The following is a 20822-nucleotide window of genomic DNA, read 5'->3' on the forward strand; positions in this document are numbered from 1 at the left end:
TTAGCTCCAACAACTGCTTCCTGTTGGGGTCCTAATGAGCCCGGGCGGGTGGTCCAGCAGTGGGTAGGAGGGGAGGGGTGAGTAGAGGCCAGCAAGGCACCCCTTGATGTGAGTGACATCAAGTTGGCCACGCCCACCCAGTTACATGACCACCTAGCCATACTCACCCAGTTGGTCATTACGCAGATCATATTAGTGGTCCTCAGGATTTAAAATTATGAATTTAGTGGTCCCTGAGGTCCGAAAGGTTGGTGACCCAAGGTCCCTTCCAGCTCTATTCTGATTTTGGTTGATTGGTTGATTGAAGGCTTGAGGGAAAGGCATAGCACGGAAGAGAAGAGGCCTGGAATGAACTGCCCTTGGGGGAACCTGTTGGAATTGTGGCATAATTCCAGCCCCCAAGGCCTTGTGGGGCTTCTCCCCATCTATGGATTCACAAATGCCCAATTGACATTCATTTGGAGTCATTTTAGGAGGAGCTGAGTTAGGAGAGTGTCTTGTGTGAGCAGTGGCTGGCTAGCTGGAATAGGGAGTAAAGATGTGTTTATTTTTTGCTTTGTCTACTGGGGATGCCTGCAGGTGTGGCCAAGAAAAGCCCAGATGGTTCCTGTGGTGGAGCAATTAAAGCTCTGGGATTTTGCAGATGGAGCTTTTAATTGCCCCATTCTGGGTCCATTTTTACTTTTTCAATTGCACTTTAGGGACATCCCTGCATCCCATCTACCTCTTTCCTCTGACCATACCAGATACTTTCCAGTCATGTCAAATCTTTTGGGCTTGGCATATCAAAAATTCAGAAAATACCAAATTCAATTCTGCTAGTAGATCACTGCCTCCCGAACAAAAGAGACACAATTCTTTACCTATTCATTTATTTAAAAAAATACAGTTCAATAAGGAGTGTTGCTACACATTACATAAAGAAACATCAAATAATTACAGAAATGAAATTAAATAAAATACAAGTAAAACAAACTCATTTTGCAGTGTCTGCTTAAAAGCACAGCTCTCTTGTGTGATTTCCGGAGGGTCCAGAGCCTCAAGGTTTTGTGTGATCCAATGGCAACCCAAGGTGGATTCAGAAAAAACACCCAAAACAGGAAGGGAAGCCGTCTTCCTTTTCTGGCGCTAAGGCATTGTGCTTGTGATGGCCACACTAGTCAACACTCCCAGACCAAGAGCCTGATGCTGCAGGGGAAATGCAGCCTGGAGTCTTCCAGATGATTCCTCCAAGGTCTGTGCTGAGCACAGCTGGATGCGGGAGATCAGCCAAAGCCACTAAGAGCACTTCCAGGAAGAAGCTCAGGTCGAAAAGAAGTCAAGTCAAACATGTGACTAGATCATCAGATGAATAGAATTCCTGCAGCAGACGATTCTGCACGTTTGGGTTTGAAGATGTATCGGAGTTGGGGAAATGAAGACAGAAAGATCAGGAATTGATCTGAAATGAAGAATGGGGCAAAAATGCTTCTTACATAGAAGTAGGAGGACTTCTGTGGAGAAATAAAAGCAAGCGGGAATGAGATACGAAAGCAAATGAGACGAGACCTGGGTCAGAGCTGAATGTGCTCAGTGAAGGGGGAGTGAAAAAATGTGATAGAATGTATCCAATCACAAAACAGATTTACCAAGTGAATAAAACAATATGTGAAGTTAAGGGAATGGGGTAAAAGGAAAAGGGGGGGGGGTGTAGCTAGGTATGCAAAATCAGGCAGTATAGAAAAGCCCTCCTCAACTGGGGCTCCCAGATTACCAGACTCATATTGATTTAGGATGATGGAAGTCCAACGCATCCTGAGTCTGGCAGGTAGCAGGGAGATAAAATTAGTGGACCAGCAAAATGCTGTGAATATAATTTTCTTGGACTTCAGCAAGGCATTTAATAAAATGGACCACAACCTACTACTTGATAAGATAGAAAAATGTGGGATAGACAGCATCACCACCCGATGGATTTGTAACTGGCTGATCAACCTTACTCAATATGTAGTTCTTAATGGAACTGCACGTACGTGGAGGGAAGTAAGCAATTGGGTACCCCCAGGTTCTGTCTTTTTTTTTCTTTATAAAAAGTTTTATTGGTCAAAAAAGATTTATGCAAATACATATCAGGTATGGTAAATTTTCATTTTTCTTATACATGATAAGAATTTTACTCAAAATTTTAAACACATACAACAGCCATATGGCAAGCAGGTGAAACGAAGTAGCTAAGTTTCAATCTTACATACACAATGAGGAAGGGTCAAGAATAATCAGAATATCATACGAAAGAGAATAAGGAAAACCAACGCAATACCAAATATCTTTATCACTTCCTAGTTTTGGATCTCAGAACTCTGGGTTCAACCTGACCCAACTCCAGGGCCGCAACAGCGGCAGCCGCCTCCGCCCCATGGTCTATAACCTCCCCTTCTTCAACTCCTGGGTCATCTAAATCCAAGAGGGCTTTGTGTTCCTCCACGTAGGCCGCAGCCTCCGCAATTGTACTAATTTTTTTCGTAATGCCCTCCCGGAAAATCATCAATCCCTCTGGCATCAGCCATCTGAAGCCCACTCCCTTCTGGTACAATTTGCTTGATAAAAAGTAATATTTCTTTCTCATTTCACGTACCTGTCTGGGAATCTGCCTCAGAATGGCTATCTCCCTGCCCCTATAAGTCAGTGCCCCACTCCTATGTTTTCTAAAATTTCATCTCTCGTCTCTCTTTTCACAAATTTGACATGAACCTCTCTAGGAACTGCATGCGTGCATATTGTGAATTAACTCTATAAACTCGATCCACATCCCAATTCATAAAATCAACACCTCTCCCAAGAAATTCTCCCAACAGTTTAGTCACAACATCTCTCAAGTCTTCTTGGTCCACTTCTTCCAAATTTTGAAACCTAAGGAAATAAGACATTTTATCCATCTGTAGTCCAAGCACAGCATTGCTTGTCGTCTCCCTCTTTCTGCACTGCCGCATCTCACCCTCAGACCTTCCACTTTCTGCTTATTTTCTGCTGAGACTTGTTGAGTATCCTTTAAATCCTTTTGGATAGTCACAATTTCTGCTCTTATTTCATCCAGTTTCTTGTCCATATTAGATAACTTTTCCAGAATTCTCTCCATTTCTCCAGCAGTTGGTCTCTGACCTTTTGCCATTTAAAAAAAAAAAATTTTCAAAATCCTCAGGCAAGCACAGTATCCTTATAATTTCCTCCGGATCCACCAGGGGGCACTCACAGGAGCAACGAGTCCAGAGTACAGTTAATCAACCAGGAAGCCGAAGTGATGTCATCAAGATTCTCATAGTGAAGGCGGAAGCTGGACGCCACCATTGTTCCCCAGAGGGAGGGGGGGCCTCAAACCCTCCCTCCTAAATTTCTCCATCACCTCTTCTCTCCAGAGCTCCACAAAACCGGTAATCTTGTTATTTTAAGTTCTCCTCTCTCCAAAGTGATTCGTACTCCTTCCAGTCGCAGGGGAGAAAAAAAAAAAAACCCCCCCGCACTCCGGAGTACTCCACTCACGTTTGCCGATATTCCCTTCCCTTCTTCATTCCTCAATTCTTCTCCGTTCCCTGTTCACCACCAGGCTGCTGCAATTATAAATCCAAAGCCCCGGTGTCACCGGGCACAGCGGCCCAGGCGACGACCAAAGTAATGGCCGCGGCCTGTGGCCTCCGATCCCCGCCGAGCCTAGGACGCGCCAGCATCGGTCCCCCCAGTCCTGTATATCGGCTGGGAGACCCCTGGCGAGCCGTCCGTACGGCAGGTGTCCTTTTCGGAACACCTGGCCCCTAAGGGCCTCGGCGGCGGCCGGATTCGGACACTGGAGGCAGGAGAAGCCTTCCAGACGTCCGTTGCCACCGGACACCGGAAGTCGTCTCCCTCCCCCAGGTTCTGTCTTAAACCCAGAATTCTTCAATATCTTCATCAAGGATTTAGACAAGGGGATAGATGGGGAACTCATCAAATTTGCAGATGACACTAAACAGGAATCACCGACATTCCAGAAGATAGGCTCAAGATACAGAAGGATTTTGACAGACTTGAACACTGGGCCATATATAACAAAATGAAATTAAATCTGGAGAAAAGTAAAGTTTAACAGGGGAAAAAAAGCAAATGTACAGGTACAGATTAGGTGAAACTTGGCTCAATAGTAGTACCTGCAAGAGGGATCTTGGAATCCTAGTGGACAACCATTTAGATCAGGGGTTAGATCAGAATTCTGGGAGTTGAAGTCCACAAGTCTTAAAGTCGCCAAGGTTGGAAACCCCTGATTTAGATATTAATTTAAAGTTGCCAAGGTTGGCAACCAGCCAGCATTAAAAGCTTTAATCCCAGAGCGGACTACAGCCTAGTGTGCCAAAGGACTCTGGTCTTTGGCTGATGCAAGAAGCTTCCCCGTTTAAGCCGCTGTCCCTGAACTTCAGCAACTTTTAAGATACGTGGACTTCAACTCCCAGAGTTCCCCAGCCACCCTGATGCCTTGAAGGCCGCACATCTTCAATTTGCTGAGCCGCTGCAATGAAGGCGGCGTCGCTGGGCTGGAGCCCCGGGACGCCCGGCTGGCTCTCTTCGGCCTCCCCCTCCTCGCGTTCTCCTCACAGACCGTCCGCCATCCTTTCTCCGCCCCCCCAACCCCACTCCAGCCCCGGCCGAGGAGACTGCAAGTCCCGGCAGCCCCACAGAAGCCCCGGGGGTGGGGGGTGGGGGCTCCGTTGGCGATTGGCGCCGAGCAGGGTGGGCGGCCCCTGCAAGCGGGCTGGCTGCCGGTGCCCCTGCCGGGGGGGGGGGGGCTCTGAGCGCGCGTGCGCGTGCCCGCCTGGGGGGAGGGGGGGCCGGCAGCAGCCGCGGCGGGCGAGGCGAGGCAGGTGAGGTTGCGCTGCTTGGCCGGGAGGCCGGCAGGATGGGCGACCGCCGCCCTCTCTCCGGAGGCGGCCGAGCTGAGCTGACCCCAAGCCGGCCTCCCTCTCGCGCTTGCGGCCGCTGCATCGCTGGGACGGCGGAGGGTCTGGTGTAGCGGGCGGGGTCGGACTAGAAGACCTCCGAGGAGCCTCCGGGAGCCCGCGCTTCGCCTGGCGGGAGGGCAGCGCCGACGGAAGGCAGCGGGCGGGGCTGCTGGGCGCGAAGGGCTCCGTCCCTCGGTCTCCCGGCGGGTCCGCGAGGGGCGCCTCGGATGGGCGCGGAGGGAGGGAGGGAAGCGCCTCTGGCTTCGGCCCCGCCGCGCTCCTGGGGCTTCGTTGCAGGCCGGCCTGGAGGGTCCCCTGGCTGCCTTCCAGCCCCCACCGGGGCCGAACACCCCCCGCCCGCCTCCCGGATGATCAGCCCCGGGCAGAGCGGAGGCTGCCATCCACTGCGGAGCCCTCGGACTGATGCGCCGCTGGGGTTTCAGGAAAGCTCCGCCAGCACTAAGGAGCCCTCAGGGCTGCGCTTGCCTCGGTGGTACAAATGCAGGTTCATTGAAGAAATCCTGGTTTGTTAGACAACGGTTGAAGCATGAGAGCCAAAACCTGCTCCTGCTGCTGCTGCTGCTGCTGCTTCACAGGCCCTTCATTCCTCTGAACCTGGTGGTTCATTTAGCCCTGACTGTGAATCTCCTATGCTTGAATATCTCACTCCTGGGGCCACTAAGCCAAATGAATGGGAAGCCCTCAGTTCTGATTGACTTATTTAGAGAAAGGGATCCTGATAAGCATCTGCCGTCCTGTTTTGTGGGTTTGTGAATGAATACTCACCCTCTGAGGGGAAGGAGGAGTAGGATCTGTGGGGCTCCCCTGGTCCCATCACAGCTTTTGCTTCCAACTCCAGGCAGAAGGAACCCAAGGACTTCTAACCTGGAGGCGGAAACCATCATCTCTGTGGCTATAATATTACAGCAAAGAGTGCCCTTACAAAGGCCGAGGCCAGAAGGGAGGCTGGATGGCCTTGCCTTCCTTTCCTGCAAAACCCTGAGATGTTGAGGCTCAGCCCCTTTAATCTGGTACAGTTCTTGTAGTTGCAAACAAAGAGAAAAGTGGAAAATCCTGGCGGTTGCCTTAGTCAGGAAAAGGAAGTTTCCAGTTGGAGGAGAAAGAGCTTGCTTGCAGCTGCTTGGAGAGAGGGAGGGATGTTCTGAAAGTGAAAATGGCTGGGAAAATCTTACAAGCAGAGGCAGGGATGGGATTGCCAGGATCCAGAGGTTGGTGTGTGTTTTCCTTTCTGGCAATGTTGGAAGTTTTTGTTCCTAGGACTGACAGGTCCCCGTGGAGGTTTTCGGTGTGTGTATGTGTATAAAGGACAATCCTGCAAAGTCTCCCATTTGGTCTAGGACAAGGGTCTCCAACCTTGGTCCCTTTAAGACTTGTGGACTTCAGCTTTGCTGGCTGAGGGACTCTGGGAGTTGAAGTCCACAAGTCTTAAAGGGACCGAGGTTGGAGACCCCTGGTCTAGGAAAAGAATACTTTGCAAGGTACCCCATAGGAGCAGAAGGGGAAGACAAGTGGAAGCAGAGAAAGGGGGAGTGGCATTCTTGTTCCTGTTTGCCTCCCCCCCCCAAAAAAAAAGTTCTGGAAGTTTCTGCATCCAGTCATTGGGTTACCCAGAAATAAACCAAAGTTTGTGTGCAGCTCACTGGGAACTCCTAAGTTAAGTCGATGTCAGGGCCATCCAGGTGTGATAACCCAGATTAGTGTTTCTCAACCTGGCCTCAACTCCCAGAACTCCACAGCTAGCACTTGATGCTTAGGTATTCTGGGAATTGAAGTCCGTGCATTTTAAAACGTCCAAAGCCGAGAAACCCTGGATTAGATAGAGTGCAGAACTGAGAGAGGAAAAGGACTCCTGATGACCTAGGATTCCCACTGCGGCTTCTCTATCCACAGCCCTTTGAAGACCTCCAAGAGAGGCTGCCAAAGTTCAGCTGAGGCCACCCTGGAGGTGGCCTCGGCTTGCCTCCATGCCCTGGAGCTGCGTGACCTCGCTTGGTCCTCCTTTTCCTTGCAGGGCCCCCTGACCGCTCCCAGCTGCAGAGCCATGGAGATGCAGTCGTACTACACCAAACTCCTGAGCGAGCTGAACGAGCAGCGGAAGAGGGACTTCTTTTGTGACTGCAGCATCATAGTGGAAGGGAGGATTTTCAAGGCCCACAAGAACATTCTCTTTGCCAACAGCGGCTACTTCCGAGCTTTGTTGATCCACTACATTCAGGACAGTGGCCGGCATAGCACAGCTTCTCTGGACATTGTGACCTCGGAAGCCTTCTCCGTTATCCTGGACTTCCTTTATTCAGGTAAGCTGGATCTTTGTGGGGAAAACGTGATTGAGGTCATGTCCGCTGCCAGCTACTTGCAGATGACTGACGTGGTCAACTTCTGCAAGACGTACATTCGATCATCGTTGGACATCTGCAGGAAGATCGAGCGAGAAGCTGCCTTCTACCAGGCGGACAGTGGGAGCTCCGCCAGCTCTGCCTGCCAAGGCCCATCCTGTGGTGCCAAGTCCCAATGCTCAGCCTCCGCTTCCTCTCTGCAGGACAAGGATGGCGTCCCGGACTGCCCACAAGGGCCTCCCCCCTGCGGGGACTGCAGCAGCTGCCATCATCATCTGGACCTCCTGGCCAGGGAGCCCACTGGCCGCGAGTCTCCGGATGACACCAGTTCCTCGGCACCCAAGGTGATCGAGCCAAAGGTCGAGTTTGATGTGGACGAGGTGGAAGTTGGGGAACGTCTACAGCAGTACCCCACTCCCTTGACGATCGAGCAAATTGAAGAGGGGCTTCACGGGGGGCAGGCCATGGACCTGGCATGCAGCAGCTACCACATGAAACAGGTTCTCGAAGCCTTGCTGCGCAACAGCGCCTCCCAAAGGAAAGATGAGATGGTCCATCCTTTTGTGCGTGGCTTTGAGGGCCGGCCAGAAGATGCCGGCTTGCCCATGAGCTCCATGATGGACCTTCACAGTGACTGGTATGGAGATGACACAGGTAAGCGGAGTAGGGTGCAGCTTCTCCCTCTGCAAGGGGCTTGTTTTCTGATTCAGTGATTTCACAGTGTTTCATTCCTGTGTGGAACTGAGGTAATAAGGTGCATTAAAATAGCCGGGCTCCAAAGGAAGAATGAATCTTAATTCCACAATCTAAAGCTTCTGGGAAGGTGCAGAATTCAACAAGTATTTAATAAAGGTAGTCCTTGACATGCGACCATTTATTTAATGATTTAAGTTACAACCGCACTGAAAAAAATGACTTGCAACCAATCCTCACCGCAATCCCACGCTGATGTGATCAGTCTCCAGGTGCTAGGCAAGAGGCCTCCGTTCATGGCACTTGCAGCCTCCTGGGCTCGTGGGATCGCTCTTTGTGAGCTTCCCAGCTGGCTCCAACAAAGTCAAGGGGAGAAGCCAGGTTTCCCTAATGTTTGCATGATTCACGTAACAACTGCAGTGGAAATTATGGTCCCAGTTGTGGATGTAAGTTGGGGGATACCTGTATTAGTGTTGGGATTCTCCCTTCTGCTTCATTTTCCTTGCGCCCCTTCCGAAAGATGATGGGCAGGTTATGATGAAGGGAGAATGAAATGTCATAAAATGAAACCATTCATTCATTCATTCTGCTGTCTTTGTAACCTGCCCACAATCTCCACTTAGGATAAGTCTTGGATTTAAAAGTGCTTTCCAATTGTTCAGTGAGAATGCGGAAGGCACAAACAGTTGAGGATACCTTTAAATGGTTCTACCTGTTTCAAAGGCTCTTGCATTGAAGAGCAGACTCGGGCATTTAGAGAGGAGCACTTGACCCCTGCCTCTCCGTGGGATGCAGCCATAAACCACCTAATGACGACGTCTCGCTGAGCTGTTTATGAAACTACTGGCAAATGTTCCTCTTTGATGAAGGAATGTCCATCTTCTGAAATTCTGTAACTTACACAAATTGAAATTAGAAGTTGAAGTTGTGTACTTTTCGATATTGACTTTGAAAGATGTTTGATTTATTTACTTACTTATTTATTAAATTTATATGCCACCCATCTCGCTATCCAAAGTGTCTCCGGGTGGCTGACAATGCAGTCCTTTAATGCAGATCCAGAAGGTGGATGGCTTCAGGGGAAATCTAATTAATTTAGAAAGGACTCTGTATATTTTACGTTAGTCTACTCAGCATGGACTAGAATTTGGGATTGATGGTTCTTTCTAAGAAAATCTCCTTTCATGGCCTCCGAGAGAGCATTTTCATCAGCCTAAGAGACAGAAAAGTTACCAAGCAGCAATTTTCAAAACTAAAGGAAAAAAAAAACAAATTTCAGAAATTGCATCTTTGATCCATGAAGTGCTTGCATCTGAACTTCAGTTACCATTTGCTGGGCTTTCTGGTTTTTCTTTGAAGACGTTTCACTTCTCATCCAAGAACAACCATGACCTGGATGATTGAGAATCTCTATCTATTGGCTGAATTCCTTCATTATTTTTTTTTCTATACCATCCTTCTCTCCCAAAGGACTCAGGGCGGTTTACAGCCATTAAAAACTTATACAAAACAAAAGTTAAAAACATAATTAAAAAACTGATTATAAATGGCCTAATAAAATTAAAACAATACAAAACCACTATAAAACCCCCAGTTAAAATTTTTCCATCAAGCTAGCCCCGCACGGTGAAATAATATAATATAATATATTATAAATATAAAATAAAATTTATATAAATATAAAATAAAAAAGTCTTGAGCTCGTGCTTAAAAGACCGGAGGTTGGGAAGTTGGTGCAACCCAGGAGGCAACTCGTTCCAAAGGGCAGGGGCCCCCACAGAGAAGGCCCTCCCCCTGGGGGCCGCCGGTCTACATTGTTTGGCTGACGGCACCCTGAGAAGGCCCTCCCTGTGGGAGCGCACAGGCTGATGGGAGGCTATAGGTGGCAGTAGGCGGTCCCGTAAGTAACCCAGTCCTATGCCAAACTGACTTTATCATAGTACCTTTTAAAGATTTGTTCTGTAAAACTGTACATGAAACATGAATGACACCAAAGGAAATTAATCCAGGAAAGATTAAATATACCTGTTATAAGAGAATTTCAGTTAAAGCTCACATCTTAGTCCTGATCAATGTATTTATCTACTGGGGCTTTGCTGGTTTTAGCCTAATGGAAACTGCCCTTCATTTGCACAAGTCCCAAGACAGCTAAGTGTTAGAGAAGAATAAGCAATGTGCACATTAATATGGACTAGGGGTGACATGATAGCAATCTTCCAATATTTGAGGGGCTGTCACAGAGAAGAGTGGAGGTCAGCCTCTACTCCAAAGACCTGAGGGCAGGAGAAGAAGCAATGGATAGAAACTTATCAAGGACTGGTCCAACCTAGAACCTAAACTGGTCCAACCTAGAACACTCAATCAGTGGGACCAGAAGTTGTGAGTGCTCCTTCACTGGAAATTTTCAAGAAGAGACTGGGCAAGCTATTTGCCCAGAATGGAATAAGGGTCTCCTGCCATGGGCAGGAGATTGAAACAGAAGACCTCCAAGGTCCCTTCCAACTCTGTTATTCTGTATCAGGGGGTCCTTAGATATTTTGGCATTTCCACTTGTTCAGTGCCTTTAGGACTGTGAAAATATGGATATAAAGTAGTCCTAAACTCAAGGCCAATGTTTGTGGAACTTTTAAGATATGTGGACCTGCTGGCTGGGGAATTCTGGGAGCTGAAGTCCACACATCTTAAAATTTGCAAGATAAAGAAACTCTGCTTGATTCATGACTTGGTCTCTCAGCCTCTGTCCTTTATCTGCTTCAAGGAATTATTGCTGCTTCTACCCTCCTGACCTTCTGTAAGGGCCTGAAGCCCCCCCTCCCCCCTCCCCGCATCATGCTGAAGGTGGATGGATTAAGAGAAAATCTTTCTCCTTTCTTCCCCATTTTTAAAATTGTAATGTTATTGTTATTAGAATATTTATTTTTCACGGTTTTATTGATCTTTAGTGCTGTAAGTGTCCAGAGTCACCTTGAGGTGAGATGGATTGCAAAGAAATCAAATATAGATGACTAATGGCCAACTCTACTGCTGGTCCTTTTTTTAGAAGGCCAGGAGCCCTTTGAGGCCAAGGGACCAGCTGTGTGGGCTACCTCTTCTTCTGCTTTCTCTCTTCTCACAGGCTGGCTGGCTGGGGCTTCCCTCACGTTTCCTCCCCAGAAAAGAGCCCGTCGTTCTCCCTGCCTGGAGGAAAGCGGTCCTGGGGACAGGAAGGTCTTCACTTGGTCTCCCCTTTGCCCTCATGTCAGTTTCCTTTTCCCTGTTGGGGTGGTGGTGGCAGCAGCAAGGTCCCCCACTCCTGCCTGCTTTGGTATCCCACCTTGAATCAATTTTAAACCAGTTGGGCTTCAGCTCCCAGAATCCCCCAGCAGCTTTGGGAGCTGAAGTCCAGTGGCTTGAAGTGGCCAGTGTGGAAAGCGCAGAAGAGGAGCTGGGACCCTAATATTAGGCTAAGTGAAAAGTGGAATTAAAAATATAGGATAACTGAAAGTTACGGGTAGTCCTCGATTTATGACCACAATTGAGCCCAAAATTTCTGTTGCTCAGCAAGACAGTTGTTAAGGGGGTTTGCCTCATTTTACGACTTCCCTTGCCCCGGTTATTAACTGCGTTGCTGCAATTAAGTTAGTAAGATGGAGGTTAAGTGAATCTGGCTTCCCCATTGAAGTTGCTCCCCAGAAGGTCATAAAAGGTCCCTGCGACATTGCAACCTTCATAAATACATGCCGGTTACCAAGCATTCAAACTCTGATCCCATGATCAAGGGGATGCTGCACTGGTCATAGGTGTGAAAAATGGCCATAAGTCACTTTTTTCAGTGCCGCTGTAACCTTGAATGGTCGCTAAACAAGTGATTGTAAGTCAAGGAATACCTGTACTCAAATGTTTGTACCAGGTATATCTAAAAAGAATACACACTGTACATCAGTGGTCCCCAACCTTTTTGCTTCCACGGATCAGTGGCGGTGGCTTCAGTGGTCTCGTTGCCAGGCGGAAATGCTTTCACGCATGCAACCTGAAACATGCAGATGCTCAAATGAAATTTCACATGCTTGCCTGCCTCTTCAGCGGCCCGCTTCTCAACGGGCTGCAGCCCTGTAGCGGCCCAGGTGTTGGTGGGCTCCCTGCTGTACATCAACACAGAACGTGAATCCAGCCAATTCGTAAAAAGCAGCAGCATTCCCAGCAGGCTTCGGAGCATTGGCCCCTAGAGCTGCTTCAGGCTATGTGGGGCAAGTCTTTGTATCGCTGCTACCTTTGGTCGCTCATGTGCCACTAATGGCTTTCTGTGAGATGCTCTGGAGCAGAATGACTCCAAAAGGCTGGGATTACACATGAGCTCAGCCCTGGGTTACCTGTGCAGCAGCGGGCCAAAATGATGCAAACCTGGGGAGGTGGAAGGCAGAATAGAGGGGGCCAGAGTTGGAAGGGACCCTTTGAGGTCAGCGAGTCCACCCTCTTGATAGTGGTGTGTGCACTTGCACACAGCCATAATACACTCAAATCTGTGATCATGATTTACAATTTTTTATGCCACTTTCCAGCCTTTACAAATGGTTTCTGGCAAAAACACCACAAAAAGTAGTTGTAAAATCAGGTTGGCATTGGCCATGATGACGGTCATGATCTACAATGGAAATTCTGGACTCCATTAAAGTTGTACTACCTGTAGAGGACTCCCCAGTGGGCTCCCAAGGCAAACCACTGACTTTAGGGTGAGGGGGAATTCGGAAGCGTCTTTCTCCCCAGCCTCCAATTTCTTGGTCGTAGCATTGCACCAGCTACCACAGTGAAGTCTGTATATATGCTTGCTACAGGATATATGTATGTATGTATGTGTGTGTGTGTATATATATATTTCTTTTCATAGGTTTTCACAGGTATAGGTATGTAGGTATATAGGTATATATATGTATATGTATATATGTAAGGTGGCTTAGTGGCTAAGATGCTGAGCTTGTTGATCAAAAGGTTCAGCAGTTTGAATCCCTAGCGCCGCGTAATGGGGTGAGCTCCCGTTACTTGTCCCAGCTTCTGCCAACCTAGCAGTTTGAAAGCACGTAAAAATGCAAGTAGAAAAATAGGGACCACCTTTGGTGGGAAGGTAACAGCGTTCCGTGTGCCTTTGGCGTTGAGTCATGCTGGCCACATGACCACGGAGACGTCTTCAGACAGCGCTGGCTCTTCGGCTTTGAAACGGAAATGAGCACCGCCCCCTAGAGTTGGGAACGACTAGCATGTATGGGCGAGGGGAACCTTCACCTTTATGTATATATATATGTATATATGTGTGTGTGTGTGTGTGTGTGTACATACATACATACATATATACATACTCATAGTAAAGGTAAAGGTTCCCCTCACATATATGTGCTAGTCGTTGCTGACTCTAGGGGGCGGTGCTCATTTCCGTTTCAAAGTCAAAGAGCCAGCGCTGTCCAAAGACGTCTCCATGGTCATGTGGCCGGCATGACTCAGATGCCAAAGGCGCACGGAACGATGTTACCTTCCCACCAAGGTGGTCCCTATTTTTCTACTTGCATTTTTACGTGCTTTCAAACTGCTAGGTTGGCAGAAGCTGGGACAAGTAACAGGAACTCACCCTGTTACAAGGCAGCACTAGGGATTCGAACCGCCGAGCTGCCGACCTTTTGATCAACAAGCCCAACGTCCTAGCCCCTGAGCCACTGTGTCCCCAGATACATATACATACATACATATATATATCCTGTAGCAAGCAAAGAGCAATAGAATTCTCTTTCCCCTCCCAAATGTTTGCACTGTTATTTTTAAATCCCCTCTTTTGAAATGGTCCCAAATGCTGTTTCCCTCCCCCCACAGGTGATGTCCTTGTGGTGCCCATCAAGCTGCACAAGTGCCCGTTTTGCCCCTACACAGCGAAGCAGAAGGGCATCCTGAAGCGCCACATCCGCTCCCACACCGGAGAGAGGCCCTACCCCTGCGAAGTTTGTGGCAAGCGCTTCACGCGCCAGGAGCACCTCCGGAGCCACGCCTTGAGTGTAAGTGGCACGTCGGCTGCACCCGCTCATCCGGGGAAGCCGTGTTCCCATCGCAACGGGTGATCAGCTTGTGGATGTCAGGGAGGGTTTTGGAAAAGGGCTGGGCATGACTTGGGCCGGTACAGGTAAGACACAGAGTTTGGGGCATCAGCCACATTGTTTGTTCATTGTACAAATCTTTATGGCTGCCCAACTCACACCCGGTGACCCTGGGCAGCTCACAACATTAACATACACCACCCATTTTCCCCACCCCCACAAGGTAGCAGCAACATAATCATACCAACCCCTTGATCGCTCCTTCTCCATGCAGCTGATGGGGGGGGGGCAGTCGTACTTCTGGGGGAAGGATGTTCCATAAGGAAGGGGCCACCCCCAAGAAGGCTTTTTGTTGTGGTCCCAACAGATGACAATCCCGTAATGTGCCCTGCCTTCCTGTTCGGGTGGGCCGGGTGGATGGAAGATGGGAGATTATAGGTGATCCTTCAAATAGCCTGGCCCAAGGCCATGCGGGGCTTTAAAAGTGACAACCAGCACCTTAACTGGGCCGGAAGCAGATTGCACCTCTTGCAAAGGAGGTGGCCATGCTTGTCTGGGCTGCTGCGTTCTGCACGGATTGAAGCTTCTGAAGGCTCTTTGGGGGCAGCCCCACGTAGAGTGCATTACACTAGTGCAGACGGGAGGAGACCAGGGCGTGGATATTTGAGATGGGCATGTTGGTCCAGGAATGGGCATAACCAGTGGACAACCCAAAGTTGGGCAAAGGCCCTCCTGCCTACGACTGCCACCTGTGGTTGACCATCCTGCTTGATTTCTGGATCTGCAGGTCCATCGGTCCAACAAGCCCATCATCTGCAAAGGCTGCCGGCGGACGTTCACCAGCAGCCTGACTCAAGGCTTGCGTCGCTTTGGCTTGTGCGACAGTTGCACGTGTGTCACCACCACGCATGAAGATTCCGTGCCCATCAACCTCAGCCTCATGGAGCCTTCCTCCGAAGGGCCGGAAAAAAGTGACCCAGACAACGACTGGCCCATCTACGTTGAATCGGGGGATGAAAACGATCCACCTGAGGATGAGGAGGCTGATCCCGACCATAAGCAGGGCCTCCATGAAGAAGCACTGATGTAGCAGTCCGGTGGGGGGGAGGGAGGAGGGGAGGAGGGAGAGGCTGGGCCACGGTTGTGAATCCCTTTTCCTTATTATGGGTGGATCGACCCATACGGTTACCTAGAATTGCATGAAGGTGAGTCCTTTTTATATAAAAAGAAACAATTCTCTTTTGGTGACCACAGATGGACTTTGTCATTCCAAAAGGTCTTTTTCAATGGTCGTTGCTGTGCATGACTTATTTGGAAAGGATTCCAGGTTCAAGGGTGGGACCAACAGGACTCCCAGCTGCAGTTTCGAGAGGTTGGGTGCCTTTTGCAGCCGGCCTCTTCTCTGCTTACTTGATGCAGCCTCTCTTTTTCCTCCCTACTGCTGCTTTTTCCTTGAAGTACCCTTTGGATCCAGAAAAGATTTGGAGGCACAAGCTTTCCTTCCTCCCTCCCTCCCTGTTCTGATCTTTAATTCTAACTTAGAAATGTAAACATGACTCTGTCCGTGGAAAAACTGGAAACTTCATTACCAGTTTGATGCTTGAATTGAAGAAGAACTGCTACAACAGAATCCTAATTTTTAGATATTTTTATCACTAACTTTAATGGATGCTTCGGCTCTGCCTCAAGTCAAGGGCACATAAAAAGTTTACAAATCTCTGGAGTAACAACCTTGGGGATTGCAGTGCCTCGGGCACTGACGTGCTTTGTGCTTAAACCAAAGGGCCCCTTTTGTCTTGAGCTGTGTGTCGGTGGCAGGGCTTCATGGCTGCACTTGATGAGAGTGGAGCAGAAAGTCTGAAGTTCATTTCTCAGCATTTCCAACTGAAACACCAAGATATTTTGCTACCTGACTGGCTCAGTATCAGCAGCTGCCTTCATTTCTTGAACCCAAAGCCGACGGGTGCTGTGGCTGGCTCCATGTGCGCAGTGCAAGCTACCACAGTGGATGTACTGCTTGTGGGCCCTTAATCAATGTCGGCACATGGTTCATACTTCTAGGAAGAAATATGAGAGGGAAGCTGATGGTACTCCGGAGCCAGAGGCAGGGACACGTGGCCTCAAGTGCTGTTGAGTAGAGCTCCAGCATCTTCACTGGTGGCTGAGCTGGGACCTCTGGCAGGGCCCAGCAAAGAGCATGGAATGAGCCGGTCAGGTCAAAGTTCATAGAACTCCACTTTGCCCTTGTGCATTGCAAAAGCAATGCTATGAAAGATTTCTGGGAATATCCACGTTCTGGACCTGGTGGGTGGGGGGAAATTGGGCCCTTGCAGGGTCCCCTTTCTGGTGGTGATTATATTGTGAACACGGAGTCACCAATGAGCCACAATTCTTCAGTTTACTGCCTCACTTCTTTCCAGGATACGTGCCTCTCGTTGCACAGATACATGGTAATATGGGTAGATTGTGTTGTATCGTCTTACAAGTTTGTCTCGTGTGTGTTCTATGTTTTAAAAAAATACAGTTTCAACTTTGCTTTATTTCCATTGATGGCATACACTAGGGATTTGGTTTCCTATAGAATGTGAAATTACTCAATTTATGTCCTCAGGTTGAATTTCGAGAGGCTATTTAAACAATCTGGGGAGCTATCAAAACACATTGGATATAACGGAACAAAGTTACCAAAGGAAAAGCCAATGAAAATCAAAAGTGTAAAATTGTATGTAGTGGTTTGTAGCTTCCGTATTCAGATTAAATTCACCTTCCCCATCCTGGTGTCAACCTTACCAGGTAGACCAGGCAGGAAAATAACCAGATAAATTAATTCTACTTTATTGTAAAGTTACATTCATAGAACCTTGCAAGTCCGAAGGTACAATTCTCCTGCCATCACCTTTACAGTCTGAGAAACTAGGGAAGGTCTCTCTTCGGCCTCTTGCCCCACCCGCTCTCCAACTGTGGACTAAGCTGTCTCTAGGCAGCCTCTCTCCCCATCTCACAAGGCGTTTCCCACATGTTGGTACACCTGGTGACCTTCCCAGTGTGCTGGACTAGCTCCCACCTGGCTCTACAGACTAGAAATTGTGGAGATTAATCTGGAGCATCTGAACAGCACCAACCCAGGTAGTTGGAGCAGAAAGACCTGGTTTCTAGTTCTCCCTAAGACATGGAAGTCAATGTTAGCCAATCACACCCTCTGTAAAAGCTGGTTAAAAAATCTGCTTACTTGTTCTTTAAAAACAGAATTGTCCCTCCTCTGCTTCCATATTTCCCAAGTGCAAATCCCCAAGGTGATTATTGAAAAAGTTCAAAATGGTGCGTGTGATTACACAATCAAAGCCCTGCTGTTTTGTGTAGCTGCTCCTTTGACTTCTTTTATTTTCCCTCATTTGCCTTTACATTGTCAGGTTCCAAGGAATTGGGGTAGGTGTACATCCCACAACCTGGTTCCCCTCAAGTGTGCTGAACTACCTCTGACCAACTCAGCACTGCAGCAGTCTAAGCTGCGCCCACTTTAGCTCATGGCTCTGCCTGGACTGGATTGTGGTATAAACCCATCTTGGCAGAGCATTATTTTTCTGCCATGGCCTCTGGATGAAGATGTTGTTTCTGGCTCGGGAGTCAGAAGATGTAAATTGCCTTCAGTGGACCTGGTGTAAATACTAAAGTTCTGTCCACCATCCAGGAGGCAGCCTGAAGGTGCATAAAGTAGATTAGGCTTTGCTCCTTGGAGGAAGTCAGGAGATGGGCAATGATGAGGAATAGCATGAAGCATTGAGAGAGAGTAGCAGGAGCAGCAAACATCACAATCTCCTGAAGGGAGAGGTGAGACCATTAATCCAACTGGGTTGTGGGCTTCTGCAGTGGTCAAAATGCAGTATTGCAGGCTAATTCTGCCGGCTGCCAGCAGTTCGATTCTAACCGGCTCAAGGTTGACTCAGCCTTCCCTCCTTCTGAGGTTGGTAAAATGAGGATCCAGATTGTTGACGGAAATAGGCTGACTCTAAACCATTTAGAGAGGGCTGTAAAACTCTGTGAAGTGGTATATAAATCTATAAATAGCAGTGCTATTGCTATTCTGGCTTGGAGAGAAAAGTCAAGATGGTCCATGCTCAACACAAATCTGGTGATTAATGGACAGAATGCTGCAGTTTTCTTGGTGATAAAGGTTTACTGTAAAGCTCTTCCGTGGTTTAGGGACTCTTGTTTGCATCAGACAATTCAATCTGGTTTCAGTAATTTTCTTGAGAGTAGAAAATGAAGCTTATTTATATAAGGGGAAAGAGGAGAGAATTCTTATCAACATTCCCATTCTGGTCAAAACTAGGGGTTATTTTGTTCATCCCATTTGTGTTTCATGAAATTGTATTGTCTTTGGCTTCCCTGTGAGGACACACCACCTGCATATTCCTTTCATCCTGCAAATGCTAAATTCTATTATATTTCTGTGAAGCCTTTTAGTCTAATCCAAATTTGGCATTTTGATAAGCAATGCTTAAAAAGAATGGAAACAGGCTTATTCCTAATATAATTTTGATTACTTTTCTATGAGCCCAAGAAACTGTTTGAGCTTAGTTAGTTCAAAACTATTTCCCTTTACTTAAAAGATGCAGTTGAGAGATTAACAGCCTTGTTTTCTTGACTGCTTATCAGCCTCAGAGGTCTCCCCTGCTGGGAAGTCCCATTGACTGAAGAAGACAACTGCTTCTAGGTAGGCTTCAGCCTCTCCAAAGTTTCTTTTATTTTGTTTTCAATGAGTAGTAAGTTTTTAAACCACAGATCTTTAAACTGATGATTTTTAAATAAAATTGTTTTGTTTGGTTTCCTCTCTGACTACAAAATTTAAATCTTTATGGGATTTAATGAGTCAAAATTCTTCCTTAACTTCTGCTTTTATATCACAGGAGCTTATTGAATGGAAACTTAAAGCAAGCTCCTTGAAAAGATAGATTTAAAGACACCCACGCAAAACTTTCATAAATCTTGAATTTCAAGACTTCAAAGGTAGGCAGGCTGGTGCTAAAGTTGCATTTAAATTTAGTGAAATTACATGTATTGCTTGAGGTCTCCCTCAAATCAAGCTCACCTCCTTGTGCTTCCCATGGATCGTTGTTACCGAAACCAGGTGCCTTTTCTACTCCTGGGATGTTTGAAATTCCCAGTTTACCCAGAACTCTGGTGGTTTCCCATTCTAAGCAAATCCGACTTTGTTTAGTTATTATTATAAATTCCTGATTATTCAATAATTTTAAGAGGGTCTGGGGACGCTTGAAAATCTGTTTTCAAACTGTTGTAGGAAAAATGTGCTTTTAAATGAGGAACCAAAATGTTGGGAGATGGATTCAACTAAGGCTTTTTTACTGACATGCACAACTATAGTGACAGCTGGGATTCCCAAAAAATTGCCCCAAATCCCACAAGGTTACAGGTTATGTACACTCTGGAAGGCAACTGGACTTTCTTGTTTTTTCTTTTGAAGACGTTTCACTTCTCAAAAGAAACAAAGTCCAGTTGCCTCCAACTGCCGTCCAGCTGGGTGGGTGATTGGGGGAAGCACCTTTGGGACAACCATGACCTGGATGACTGAGAAGCTCTACAGACTTCTACTCTCTGAAATGTTACAGTAATTAAAAATGGCAAAGGCAACTTGAAGACACATGGACTCCAACTCCCAGAATTCCCCAGCCAACATGCTGGTGAGTCCACAAATCTTAATGCTGTCAAGATTTAAGAAATGCTGACATAGACACCAGGAAAGGAAAATATTTGGCATAGATCTTGATAACCAGAACGTAGCATCTGATCAGAACATGGCTTGGCCTTGCTGTGGGCTGCTTTTCCATCAGAAGCTCCAAGCCGTCTTTTCTCCTGAGACACCAAGCACTTTCTTTCCTAAACGACATCTTTCGTGGTGCCCAAAGTTCAACTTCTTTCACGCCAAGGAAAAGACAACCTAGTTACCTGTCTCCTTCCACTCCAAGCTTATGAGGCAGCTTTCAGTCAACTGCTGCTTGGAATTCCTCGTGGCCATCATTTATGTTAGCTAGAATATTATTTTTATACGACAAAAAAATAAAATAAATGCACACCAGGGGCAGAAAATTCAAAAGAAACCTGAAAAAGATTCATCTACAAGCAAGCAAAATCTGGGAAATTAGTCTGTGTGAAATAGTTCTCCAGTGCTGTCCACCATTGGCCTGTGTTTGTAAGCAACCCCTCCCGATGTTGGGTTTGTCTCAAGGCAAAAGGGTTGGAAATAAACCAAAGCAGAGAATCGACCTTGCCCACATTGTGTTATTTTCTCTGCAGGATGTGGAACAAATAGGAAATGCTTTGGTAGTTTTGTTTCCACATTGGTGCATCATTAAGTCTTTGTATGTTTGTGTCATGTCTCTTCAGATAGCTGTAGCAGCCCAGGACTTTTGGAACTGACTGTGAACAAAATAAAGTTTTGACAACAATATGAACTTGGTAAGGCTTATGCCAGTATTTTTTGGGGAGGGATTACATGATTGAACCCAAAATTACAGTTGTAAATTGTTGTGGTCATTAAGCAGGGCAGCATGTTACAGTTCCTGATTTCATGACTCTTTTTTTTTTTTGCAGTGATCATTAAGTGAATCCATTTTCAGCAATGGGCATAAGTGAAGGGTAGTTTCTGGCAAAACCTGTCATAAACCATGGTCATGTGACTGAGGTGCTGCAAAATGCAATCCCATGACTGCGGGGGCGGGGGGCGCTTTGGAACCTTGAAACCAGGTGATAAATGCCTT

The 20822-nt window shown here is 47.3% G+C and overlaps 1 protein-coding gene across 5 annotated transcripts; it reads left to right on the plus strand.

The window, feature by feature from the left end:
• Positions 1 to 4241: 4241 nt before the first annotated feature.
• On the plus strand, positions 4242 to 20512 carry ZBTB8B (zinc finger and BTB domain containing 8B). 5 transcript variants are annotated; one of them, XR_009156614.1, is made up of 6 exons: positions 4242 to 4865; positions 6855 to 7954; positions 13829 to 14007; positions 14834 to 18760; positions 18954 to 19053; positions 20449 to 20512. XR_009156614.1 is itself a non-coding variant. In XM_058195999.1 (4 exons), the coding sequence occupies exons 1-4, from the start codon at positions 4519 to 4521 to the stop codon at positions 15134 to 15136; spliced, it is 1929 nt and encodes a 642-aa protein (XP_058051982.1). In that variant the 5' UTR covers positions 4242 to 4518; the 3' UTR covers positions 15137 to 20512. The 5 variants fall into 5 exon arrangements, 2 of the variants coding, with proteins under 2 accessions (XP_058051982.1, XP_058051983.1); XR_009156612.1 differs by having other exon boundaries at positions 14834 to 19053; XR_009156613.1 differs by having other exon boundaries at positions 18954 to 20512.
• The last annotated feature ends 310 nt before the right edge of the window (positions 20513 to 20822 follow it).

Source organism: Ahaetulla prasina, chromosome 10 (genome assembly GCF_028640845.1).
Source record: "Ahaetulla prasina isolate Xishuangbanna chromosome 10, ASM2864084v1, whole genome shotgun sequence".
Classification (NCBI taxonomy): domain Eukaryota; kingdom Metazoa; phylum Chordata; class Lepidosauria; order Squamata; family Colubridae; genus Ahaetulla; species Ahaetulla prasina.

Coding starts and splice junctions, on each gene's coding strand:
- ZBTB8B (XM_058195999.1), top strand. CDS start 4,519: ATGAAGGCGGCGTCGCTGGGCTGGAGCCCCGGGACGCCCGGCTGGCTC. Junction 4,866..6,854: donor CGGCGGGCGAGGCGAGGCAG/GTGAGGTTGCGC, acceptor CTCTATCCACAG/CCCTTTGAAGACCTCCAAGA. Junction 14,008..14,833: donor TCCGGAGCCACGCCTTGAGT/GTAAGTGGCACG, acceptor CTGGATCTGCAG/GTCCATCGGTCCAACAAGCC.